This window comes from Acipenser ruthenus, chromosome 37 (assembly GCF_902713425.1).
Source record: "Acipenser ruthenus chromosome 37, fAciRut3.2 maternal haplotype, whole genome shotgun sequence".
Lineage (NCBI taxonomy): Eukaryota > Metazoa > Chordata > Actinopteri > Acipenseriformes > Acipenseridae > Acipenser > Acipenser ruthenus.
The window spans coordinates 10,333,960-10,346,231 of NC_081225.1; the positions used below are offsets into that span (position 1 = coordinate 10,333,960).

The 12,272-nt window shown below is 44.9% G+C and overlaps 1 protein-coding gene across 2 annotated transcripts; it reads right to left on the reverse strand.

Moving 5' to 3' along the window:
• Window positions 1-2,929: 2,929 nt before the first annotated feature.
• LOC117397734 (pyroglutamylated RF-amide peptide receptor) lies at window positions 2,930-12,096 on the reverse strand. 2 transcript variants are annotated; one of them, XM_034912411.2, is made up of 7 exons: window positions 11,788-12,096; window positions 7,316-7,757; window positions 6,042-6,200; window positions 4,875-4,936; window positions 4,236-4,468; window positions 3,993-4,090; window positions 2,930-3,403 (listed from the first exon to the last, which is right to left on the reverse strand). In XM_034912411.2, the coding sequence occupies exons 2-7, from the start codon at window positions 7,659-7,661 to the stop codon at window positions 2,991-2,993; spliced, it is 1,311 nt and encodes a 436-aa protein (XP_034768302.2). In that variant the 5' UTR covers window positions 7,662-7,757; window positions 11,788-12,096; the 3' UTR covers window positions 2,930-2,990. The 2 variants fall into 2 exon arrangements, with proteins under 2 accessions (XP_034768302.2, XP_058864671.1); XM_059008688.1 differs by having other exon boundaries at window positions 7,316-8,169.
• Window positions 12,097-12,272: the final 176 nt, after the last annotated feature.

Below are 12,272 nucleotides of genomic sequence, written 5' to 3' on the forward strand. Positions count from 1 at the left end.
GCTGAAGGACTGGGAGGAAGGGAAGCGGTGTGATCCAGTGGTTAGAGCTGAGGGGCTGGGAGGAAGGGAAGCATCGTGGCCCAGTGGTTAGAGCTGAAGGACTGGGAGGAAAGGAAGCAGTGTGGTTAGAGCTGAGGGACTGGGAGGAAGGGAAGCAGTGTGGCCCAGTGGTTAGAGCTGAGGGGCTGGGAGGAAGGGAAGCAGTGTGGCCCAGTGGTTAGAGCTGAAGGACTGGGAGGAAGGGAAGCAGTGTGGCCCAGTGGTTAGAGCTGAGGGGCTGGGAGGAAGGGAAGCAGTGTGGCCCAGTGGTTAGAGCTGAGGGGCTGGGAGGAAGGGAAGCAGTGTGGCCCAGTGGTTAGAGCTGAAGGACTGGGAGGAAAGGAAGCAGTGTGGTTAGAGCTGAGGGGCTGGGAGGAAGGGAAGCAGTGTGATCCAGTGGTTAGAGATGAGGGGCTGGGAGGAAGGGAAGCAGTGTGGCTCTAGTGGTTAGAGCTGAGGGACTGGGAAGAAGGGAAGCAGTGTGGTTAGAGCTGAGGGGCTGGGTGAGAAGCAGTGTGGCTGTTGAAGCTGAAGGACTGGGAGGGAGGGAAGGGTTACTGTGGTGCTAATGGAATAATTACTGGACACAGAAGGGATAGGTGGAGCGGATTGATTTTATGATTTCCAGCTAACTTGTCTGCTCTCCTCTTTTTAGACTTCAAATCCAACTCTAAAAGGTTAAATGAAATAGCAAGGCAATTAGAGTAATATACAGTTCTACTTCAAATTCCAGAAACAATAGAAACCTGTGCAAAGAATGCACAAGAAACAGGATTTCAGCCCGGGTATTGAATGATGTTGTGGTGAAGAGATGTTCGAGGAGTGGTTAATGGATTAGGTTCAATGGAGCTTGCTGATCCCATTCAGAAATATGAATATAACGCTTGATAACTCCTCGCCCGGCAGCATGAGAAGTTAATGCACAGAAAGGTCATCCAAAATGCAAAACCCCTTGTCAAAAGTAATGGGGCTTTCTTTGTACAGACTGCGTTTCTGAAAGCCTAGCTGCATAATCAAAGCTAATTACTTCATTCAGAATGACTGGTTGTGAGCATTGTTAAAGCAAACAGCTACCGAAATAGTTCCAGTAAATCTTCTCTACCGTGGATTACCAGCACCTCGTAGATCTCACATGTTCCTGCATGAAAAACACACACGTTGTACTCTTCCTGAGCACAGTTTTTAAATGTATATTTAAAGCAATCAATATTTATTTTATATAGCGCCTTTCATAGTGGACCATCACAAAGCGCTTTACAAGATAGTGTGGAACAATGCATAATACATTAAATACAGTGAAATACAGGGCATAGTACATTAAATACAAACAGTACAAAACAATGCATAATACATTAAATACAGTGAAATACAGGGCATAGAACATTAAATACAGACAGTACAAAACAATGCAAATACATTAAATACAGGCATAGCACATTAAATACAAGGCTAGGATGTGAATTCTAAACACTGTGGATGCGTGTGTCATACAGGATCATATGAATACTGAAATAGCAATTTAGACAACAGCTAATAACAGATATCAGGCTTGAAGAGCATGGAAAGCAAGAGAGAACAGGTGGGTCTTGAGAGTTGATTTGAAGTGAGCGACGGTGGGAGCATCATGCACCAAAGCTGGGAGAGAGTTTCAGAGTCGGAGCCATGAAGCTAAATGAGCGTTCTCTTAGAGTGTTCTGCACTTTTGCTTGAGGATAACAAGCAGGCCTGAGTCGGAGGACCTCAGCTTGAGGGCTGCGACACAGCGGGTCAGCAGGTTGAGGAGGTACTCGGGACCTGTGTGATGAAGGGCCTTGTAGGTGAGCAGGAGAGTTTTGAAAGTAATCCTGAACTTTACAGGTAGCCAGTGCAGCTGGGCAAGACGGGGGGTGATGGGATCACGTATTTTACATCTGGTAAGGATCCTAGCAGCGAGTCGAGAGGAAATGAATGCATGACAGAGTATCTCTGCATCGGGGAGGGAAAGGTAGGGACGGACCTTTGAGATGTTTCAGAGGTGGTAGAAGGAGGATTTGATTACAGAGATGTGGGGATCAAAGGAGTGATTGCTATCCAGAAGTACATCAAGGCTTCGTACTGCGGGGGAAGGCAGCAGCAGACAGTTTCCGAGGTTCAGGGCAGCTATATTGAGATTCTTGAGTTGTTTTTGATCCTACTAGAAGTTCAGGTTTGTTAGTGTTGAGCTGAAGAAAACTGGCAGACATCCAAGCCTCGACGTCTTGGATGCAAGCTGAGAACCGGACCACGGCAGAGCTGGGTGTCATCTGCATAGGAGTGAAATATGAGGCTGTTTTGGTGGATGAGGTGACCCAAGGGAAGCATGTAGATATTGTAGAGAAGGGGCCCAAGATCAGACCCTTGAGGGACACCGCAAGCGACCGGGTTTGAGTCAGCACTGCAATGTTTGCCTTGTTTTTCTTTAAAGAACTCAAACCCTCTGAAGTGTTCGATTTTACCATAAAAAAAAAGTGACATCACCCTTAAAATTATATATATATATTTTTTCCATAGAGGAGAATCTGAGACCTATGAAATTATGGCAAGATAGATTAGGTAAGATGTAAGGGGACTATTTTTTTTAGCACCATGTAGTTAGATATGTCTTAAATGTGCAGTTATGAAAGAAATACATAGTACTATATATATATATATATATATATATAAAATATAAATATATAAATAAATTTGCGATATCATTTTGTAGTTTCTTTGATTACATAACGTTAAATAAAATATCTAAATTATGTTAATTTTACATATATATATATATATATATATATATATATATATATATATATTATATATATATATATATATATATTTATTTTTTTAAAGATTTTAAAAATATTTCTCAATCCTCAAAATTCTCGGCAATGCAAAACGTTTGGGTTATTATTTGAAACGGCTTTGCATGCAGCTCCCCCTGGTGGTGTTCAAGGCGCTGCTGCAGGCAGGGTGAGCGGGTCGGTGACGCTCAGCATTAGGGTCGCGCTGTGCTGCTTGGGAGTGGCTCTGAAGAGGTGGACGGGGGGAAAGGAGGTGGAGGTCTGTGGCTCCCAGGCAGTGCGACTGGAGAGGCGGCCTGCTCCCAGCACGCTCCGCTCCGTGCGTTCCCCCAAACGTGGCGACTCCACTGTGGAGATGCCCACGCGGGCGCCCGGGCCGCCCAGCCTGCCCTCCTGCCGCCCCTCGGCCCCTCGCTGCAGCAGCAGGCACAGCACCCGCTTCTTGAAGTTGTCGTTGAGGGCCGCGTACACCACCGGGTTGCAGACTGAGTTGCTGAACCCCAGGAGCTGCACCGCTGTGAAGAGGAGGAGCTCCTGTTCTGGGGGCAGCCACAGCTTTCCTGGGAAGCAAACAGAGAAAGGAGGCAGCTTTCAGGCGAGGGTGGGCTGCTGGTATTCCCTGTAAAAACGATCGGAACAATTTGCTCTTCTGGTCTACTGGGGCTATTCCGTTGATGCTCATAACAATGCAGCACTAATTCAAAACTAAATTTCAGAATCTATCTTAGTGCGGGGGGTACAACACAGCTCTGAATGGCTCCACTGCAGACTCGCAGGCTCCCTGTCAGCCACAGGGGGCGCTGATGAACTGTGGATTGCCCTGCTGACCTAAGCCCTCCCGCCCAATCCCGCCCCTGGGAACCCCCGATCACGGTCGGACACAGCCAGAATATTTTAATATGCTCTCCACAGTCTGCACCACTGCTGTGGGACCCACGAAGAAAGGGTACCGAGTATAAATGCATACTGTAGGTCTAATAGCTGGTAGCGCTTGCACTGTGATTTCTAAAACAGCTCTGCTGCTTACTTCTCTTTCCTAAGGGCCTGTGAGTCTCGGCTCACTTTTGCTGCTTGCAAGAACGTTGTTTTAGAGTGTTCGTCTGCACCTGAAGCCCTGGAGAACGGACAGTGTGTGAAGGTGCGAGTTACCGTAGTCTGTGAGGATCGACACCAGGTGAAAGGGAGTCCAGCAGAAAGCAAAGAGCAGCACCACCATGACCATCATCTTCACCGCGCGCCTCTTCTTCCTGCGTCACACAAAACACCACCAGAGGGGCGGGGGTTGATTCAACATGTTAAGGGAACATTATGCAGCAGGTTTCGTTCGACTCTATGAAGCACAATGAGTTCATGCTGTAGGGTGATGCACAGCTACACACAGCACAGCTTCACCTGGTGATCTTGTTGATCTCCGAGCACGGCAGGGTCTGGAACATGACATCACGGACGCGGTGTTTACCCCAGAGCTCGGAGATGATCTTCCCGTACAGCACGCCCATGGTCGCCATGGGAACCAGGAACACCAGCACCAATAGGGCGGTGGTGTAGGCCTGTCGCTGCTGGGGGCGGGGCCACACTTCCTGACAGCAGGTGTAGTGCACGTCAAACAGGAAGTCGTACTTCACCTGCGCGGTACAAACAAGGGTGCGTGGTGAGATGCAGTGCGTATCCCGTGCCAACGATTTACCATTCGGCCCATCTGTGCTCATCCTGTTCCTAGTAGCTGATTGATCTCAGATATTAGTTGGGTCGGGTAATAAAACACCCAAGTGATTCTGCCTCACTAGTGCATTATACAACCTCGTCATGACCTCCTTTGATTTGTACTCTACACTTTTGGTCACTATATAAACCCAGACCTTCTGTTTTGCCTTTTTGATTGCTTCCCCACCCTGACTGAGTCTCTTACTGCACAGCCAGGTCTTTTACCCCTTGTGAGCCTGTTCTACCCATTCGGTATTTGGACCCTGTATTTTTGGGACCGGGAGTTTGCCGACATCTGCTATCATTTGTTTTTCCACAGACTCTTACCTCCACTTTGTGTGCGTACCACATGGGGGACGCAATAGCCAACGCAGCCAACCACACAACAGCTGTAGGAAAACGAGAGAGAGAGAGAGAGAGAGTGAGAGTAGCAATCGGAGAAACACAGCCAGTAATCCTAATTGTAATCCACCATGATGCAGTGTACAAAAGGGCACAATGCAACAAAAATACAAAACTGAGGTTTTTGAGCTGGATGCCCTTGAAAGCTAGCAACTGTTTCTATTCCTGTCTTTATCAATCAGTCTCAAAAGGACACCGCTTCTAAATATACCACACTACCACAGCCACGATATTTATTTCATTAGACATTGCTTTTAGTCCTAGTACTGATTAGTGTGGGTTGGCGTCTTTGTGTCCGCTGACAGTGCCAGCGCCACTGGGTGCCAGTCACAGGCAGTAACCCTGGAGAGAGAAGTCCTCACGCCAACAGCGAGACACTCTTGAGCTGCAGCAGCCATCGATCAACCAAGGAGGCTTTATGAGGTCATCAATACGTGCAAATATAGAATCCTCTTGACCCCTCTAGAATTGTGCGGGCATTCCAAAAGGTTTTTTTTTTTTTTAACCCCGAAAGAAAAGAGGCAAATTTATGTGATTTACTGGTTAACAAAATCACAAAATTCCTGCCATCCTTTCGTTTTGTGAGTTTACAGGACAGTTGGAAACTCCATGTCTGGATCATGGTTGTTTCTTGGAGGTAGGGGTGATATATATATATTTTGCTGCTGTTGGCATCTAAAGGTGAGAAGCAGCTGATCCGATACCTTTAGGGGGCTTCCCAAGAACATATAATAATTCAACACATGGATGGATTTTACATATTTTAGTTGCACAACCGCCCGAGTAGGATACTAAAGCAATTCTACTTTCAGCTCTTTGAAAGAAGACGTTCTGTTTTCAAAAACCACTAAAATACACGCTCTTAAGAAAAGTGTACCTCCAATAGAAGAAACAGTGATTCTGATTTATGTTTTTCATCTCAGATTTCTATTAATACTTTTGAAGCTATGTTGAAGCTAGTGGTGTGATGCATATTTTTTTTTCCTGTACAAATTTCAGCCCGTTTTTAATTTAGTTTTGCGTTCCTCTCCTTACTCTCTATAGTTCACAGATAACAGTTCAATTTCCTGGTTTACGATGGCACATCCTTACCCAGGATCTTGGCATCCCTGCTCGGGGAGTAGCCGCTGCGCTGCTGCAAGGGGTACAGGATCCCCTGGAAACGCTCGCCCGCGATACACATCATGGTGAAGATGCTCGTGGACACAGCCGTCACCTGGGCAAACGGAACCAGCTTACACAGGAACTGCCCTGCCAGAGAGAGAGAGAGAGACAGCTTACACAGGAACCGCCCTGCCAGCGAGAGAGAGAGAGAGAGACAGTTTACACAGGAACTGTCCTGCCAGCTAGAGAGAGAGAGAGACAGTTTACACAGGAACTGTCCTGCCAGCTAGAGAGAGAGAGAGACAGCTTACACAGGAACTGCCCTGCCAGCGAGAGAGAGAGAGAGAGAGAGAGACAGCTTACACAGGAACTGTCCTGCCAGCGAGAGAGAGACACACACACACACACACACACAGCACAGTTTGGGTAACTTACTGTAGCTAACAAAGCAATGCCATCAGCCTTACCTGAATTGCACTTCCCTACAAGGTACATATAGCTATGGCCAAATATTTTTGTAGTTCCTTTGATTACATGATGTTGAATAAATAAATTATGTTCATATAGTTTATTATTATTATTGTCTCAATCCTATAATTCTAGGTGATGCTAAACTTTTGGCCACAGCAAAATTTGTATTCTTCATTTTTAAAACATGACATCTAATACTGCTTTAGTGTAAACCTGTTTAATTCTGAGAAGTACTGAAAGCTATTTCAGCAAGGAAAATGAATTTCTTCAATTTGTTACTATGTAAAAATGATTGGACCCAAACTGGAAGATTCTGTTCCAGAAGGGCCATTAATAGAAGGGATAATGCTAAATAAACAAATAATGATAATTCAATTTCCAGAGAGTCTTCTAAAACATAATGATCCATCATGATAACAATACACAAGGCAGGGATAATCCCATCCCATTACAAACCATGACCTACTTTTACACAATGGATAACGTCTAGCGCTTGGTAGTATACTCTGCATTGGATGCGCCCATATGGATTGCACTCATCTCTTATTCCCTAGACCAACGGGTCCTTCCAATCCCTTTCTTCTGGTGTATATAACACTACGTGCCATTAGTGTGTGCATTGGAAACAGAGTTTTGAAATCTACAACAGAGATGAAGTTGAGGCAGTGAATGCTAGATTCAAAATGACCCCAAGCCCCTAGAGCGTGATGAGCATTGCTTTATCATGCTACGCTGTCCTCCATGAAACAGTCGCCACCTAGTCTATCACAATCCAACGAGACGATACGCACCGGCCAGCCAGTTGGTGGAGAAGTGTTGCAGCAGGGTGGCGGGGATGCAGAAGAGCGAGATGAGCAGGTCGCTGAGCGCCAGGGAGCACACGAAAAACGCGCTGTTGGACTTGAGGGCCTTCTCACGGCACAGCAGCATCAGGACAGTCACGTTGCCAGCCAGCGCCAACACGAAAATCAACCCGTACAGGACTCCGAGCACAGGCTGCAGGGCAGCGGGCAGCCGGGGAACGAACACCAGCGGCTGCAGCCCAAACTTCTTGATGAACTGCTGCCGGGAGAGGTTTGACTCCTGCAGCCAGAACTCCAGCACCTCTGGGGTGATGTTCATCTCAGGAGCCTTCATTCTGAGCAGGAACTCTTCCTTCGGTGAAGCTCAGGCTGGAAGGTGCTCGTTTTCTAGTTTCACTGCCCCTCTCTTGGGTGCTTGTCTGGCCAGCTGCTGTTGATAGAAAGCTACGTCAGGGGGCCAGTCTCAGACCACAAATGGTAATAAAATTAAAAATGGTCTTGCTCTAGTGATTATAGTATGGTGTGTAGATAATGTTAAGACTTATCTATAGCGACCACTCTGATAAATGTCCATGCATCTACAGATCCAAGTTCCTTCAGTGTTTTTATTAGTACTGTAGTCTGGTAGCTGGGAACGACTATGGCTTGGGACACCACAGTGAGTAAATTCTAGGCACTGCCAACAATTGAATGAATAGGTCGAGAAGAAGTGTATATTCTCTAGCGTGCGGGTTTTCCCATTTCAAAAAGGACGGATGCTTTAATGACCCTCTTTAATATTCCAAGGGTCGGAGGGTCTTGTGAATTTTCAGTAGCATTCTCCTTCCAAGCCTTGGTGTGCACTGAAAAAAAAGACATTAATATACAATGAAAAGGGTTTGACATGCAAGTGTGTGAATGAGTTGTCTAATTAAAAAGTGCATGGGAAAGGAAAGCGATATAGAAGCCCTCTCCATTATTCCCTTCTGTATGTGGCTAACGGGTGAATCTGTATGTGGCCTCACGTTCCCTGGGATCTTCCATTATGGGCTTATTGAAAGGGTTATAAAAACATTCTTGCAAACGTTGGTTTTCAAAGTGGTTGGCTTTCAGAAGTAGAACAATGCCTTGCTTCACATGTGCTTTAGAAATGTAATGATCTCAAGGAAACAGAGAGCCAACACATAGGTAACATAATATATATATATACATAACTATCTTTCCAATGCTAAAAAATAAGCTTGGGGCTTTAAGGTTGGCAGCATAGCAACAAACTGATGAAAATGCATGAATAGAAATCAGCCGCCCTCACCGTGTGCAAACACGAATAATCAATGATGCTCAAGTGTGAAAAAAACAGAACCCATTGCAACTGGAGATTGAAAGTGAACTCAAGTGCAATGGGGGAAAAAACACACACACACACACACACACACAAGACTTGCTGTAAAAAAGATTTTGATGCCAAATGAATCATTAGGTCACTTGAATTTAGAAGGAGAATTTCTCTCCCGAAAAGAAAACTTCATGCAAACCCAAATTGCCCAAAAGGTACTTCCAAAGCAGCGTGACAAAAGAGGTGACTTCATTTTTTTATATATATAAATTTAGTCATTGCCAATTATTTTTATTATTTTCACCCCAATTTGGAAATGGCCAATTACTTTTAGGCTCAGCTCACCGCTACCACCCCCCGCACTGACTCGGGAGGGTGAAGACGAACACACGCTGTCCTCCAATGCGTGTGCTGTCAGCCGACCGCTTTTTTTCACACTGCAGACTCACCATGCAGCCACCCAAGAACTACAGCGTCGGAGGACAACGCAGCTCTCGGGCAGCTTACAGGCAAGCCCGCAGGCGTCCGGCCAGACTACAGTGGTCGCTGGTGCGCGGTGAGCCGAGGACACCCTGGCCGACCTAACCCTCCCTCCCCTCTGGCAGTGCTCGGCCAATTGAGCACCGCCCCCTGGAAGCTCCCGTCCTCGGTCGGCAAAGGAATAGCCTGGACTCGAACTTGCGATGTCCAGACTATAGGGCGCATCCTGCACTCCACACGGAGCGCCTTTACTGGATGCGCCACTCGGGAGCCCGCACCCCCCTGAGACTTTTCATTTTTTTTCCATGTAAACCAAACTAGAGTCTACTAATCCAGTTTTCCTGGATTATACAGGGTTCTGCGTTTTCTGTCACAAATGCAGAAGGGCGAGACCATAGAAATGTTTAAAATGATATAAATGTATGAACCGTGATGTTCCTGTATGAAGCTTCATGCAGTAAAACCTTTACACATTATTGTGGAAGCTGAAGCCACAGTACTTCTCTTGTTCTTCAAATTGGCCGTTGATTGTTCAATTTTCTAAAACGTCAGAACCTCTACTTAACCTCTTCTAGTCAGGTCAGTTGCCTTGCTGAAGGTTCGTCCTCCGAGTACAAGAATTGACATGCAGGTGGAGGAAAAAAACAGCCTTTTGTGAAGATGAGGAAATTGAGTGAACTACCTCGCATGACAAAAGCAAATCAAAGGAACGCTATAGGCAGCGGCTTCACAAAGGACTCGCATTGAAAATGTTCTATTACAGTACAGCCCTGCTCTGACCTTGAGATTTCAAGATTTAGCTGCAGCTGTGGATATGTACCTGGAAAAACACAAACGTGGATGCATGTTTACCCCAGTTCAAGAAAGCAATTGAGGAGGCTGTGTGGTCCAGTGGTTAAAGAAAAGGGCTTGTAACCAGGAGTGCCCCGGTTCAAATCCCACCTCAGCCACTGACTCACTGTGTGACCCTGAGCAAGTCACTTAACCTCCTTGTACTCTGTCTTTCGGGTGAGACGTAGTTGTAAGTGACTCTGCAGCTGATGCATAGTTCACACACCCTAGTCTCTGTAAGTCGCCTTGGATAAAGGCGTCTGCTAAATAAACAAATAATAATAATTTTGCATTTTAAGCTCCCTTTTAAAACACACACACACACACAATCCTTCCATTTCACTGTTGATGCTCCAATCTCATTTTTAATGAACCGTTCTTCACTCTGCTCAGTTTGAAGTCTCCAGGTTGCTGATAGTTTGATGCATCAAGCCTTCACTCTTTGCAAAAGAAACTCTGAAAATCAGAACCGCTGTTTATCTCAGAATGAATACAGGCAATGTCTGACAGACATGAAGAGGGTTATGGGTTGTGATCAAAGGTGCAGAGGTTTGAATACAGAGGGACTAACACCTTCCACAAGTCAGAGAGACCCTCTATCAAAGACACAACGAACAGAATCGCACGTCTTTGCCAAGTGCCTTGAGTTCTTGATATTAATAAGCTACTTTCTTAATAAGCTTCCAGGCTCTTAGTCTGGCTTCCTTTCGCGATGGTCTTTTCACAGACCTATCATCTAAAACGTTTTTCATGTCTAACCTCGCGTGTTCTGTACAACGACGTTTCGTCTAGATTGTTATTTGACCTTGTGTTGCTCACTTTGATGTCGCGTGCTTGTGAAACGCTTTAAGATTTTACTTGAAAGATACAAAAGGGTTCTTTTAACGTGCCACCGCCTAGCAGAATAACTACATCTAAAAAGCAGCAGTTAATTACCGTCGACACGTCTTTGCCTCTGAATGAAATGTAATGATCCAGCCCATTATTGACCACACTCGTACAGCAATTTGCACATGCACGCTGGCAATTCTGCTGTTTTCAAAGGGTCTGTGGGACAATAAGCTTGATTGATGCTAATTACACATTCACATCTTTCAATTCTGAGGTACAAAGTCAGAGCCTCGGTTCAGCTATGCAACACTGCTGTTTATTTATCACGTTATGAATCTGTTCCTGTAATTTGATACCTTTCATTTAGACTTAACTTTTGCAGTTAACAAAACTATAGAGTAGCCTACATTATCATAACAATATTTCATTAAAATAAAATTATGCCACTTAAAAATGCAAACTTTTTTTTTTAATATATAAAGTAACCCGTCCTCAAATGAGGTCATTGGAAGTCATAAACTGTTTTTATTCTTTAAAATAATCAACTTGCTATAAACATTGTCTGGGATTTGATATACCGGCCGGGTTCCCAGTAAGAAACGAATCAATACGGTTCTAATTCCCAGTTCTTAGCTGACCCCCAAGCTATTCGGCAGCTCCTGTGATTGCTTGCAGGATTAATAATGACGAGGGCTTCACTGGACAACAGGCAGGATAAAAACAACGTAAAAATACTCCTGAAAAAAAAAATCGCAATCACTATATATTTATTTATTTATTTATTTATTTTATTCTATCCTATTGTGACGAATATTCAAGCAGATCAAATATCTTCCAACCTACACAGCGCGCAATAACGTTGCATGCTTACAAAAAGTCAAATTAAAAGATTACACCCGTTTACTTAGGAGCTTGAATAAAAAAATAATAAAAAAAATAACCTTTTTCTTCTTCATTGAAACCGAGATTTAAAATAAGCTGTACAAATTGAACTTGTATCTACCTGTTCATACAGGCAAACTCCCCCCCGGGTGAGTTTAAATGCGCGGCTGGCTTGGTATTGGGTCCGTGCCCCGGTCCTCACGAACTATTTGGGTTTGACACAGTGCACGCAGCTGTGAGACTCCACGCGGTGCCGTTGTGTCGGTGTGCAGGTCCGCTGACGCGAGTGGGAGCAGGTGTGGCAGCTTCACAGCACAAACAACTCAACCTGTCAACCACTCATCAATATGCCTGTGCTGACTCCCTCCTGGCTTGCGCTTTTGAGTAGTTTATATCAAATTGACTGAGCAAGTTCCATATCACTGTTTCAACGTGTTTGTTTCTTATATATTTTTTGCATTTTGTATTACTGTAGTTGAGATTCACTATTTTAAAATGATTTATTCCATGTTTCAGCACTGTTTTGGTGGACTTGCAGAATTAGTTTGGTTTTGTCACATGGTAAACAATGGTCCGCTTCGGACCAGGTAAAATAAAACCATTGTT

Bases quoted from the DNA above. Each gene is read 5' to 3' on its own strand.
- LOC117397734 (XM_034912411.2), bottom strand. From the start codon at position 7,661: ATGAAGGCTCCTGAGATGAACATCACCCCAGAGGTGCTGGAGTTCTGG. The intron at 4,469-4,874 runs GTAAGAGTCTGT...TGTACCGCGCAG, and splicing joins GGTACGCACACAAAGTGGAG to GTGAAGTACGACTTCCTGTT. The intron at 4,091-4,235 runs GTGAAGCTGTGC...TGTGTGACGCAG, and splicing joins GAGATCAACAAGATCACCAG to GAAGAAGAGGCGCGCGGTGA.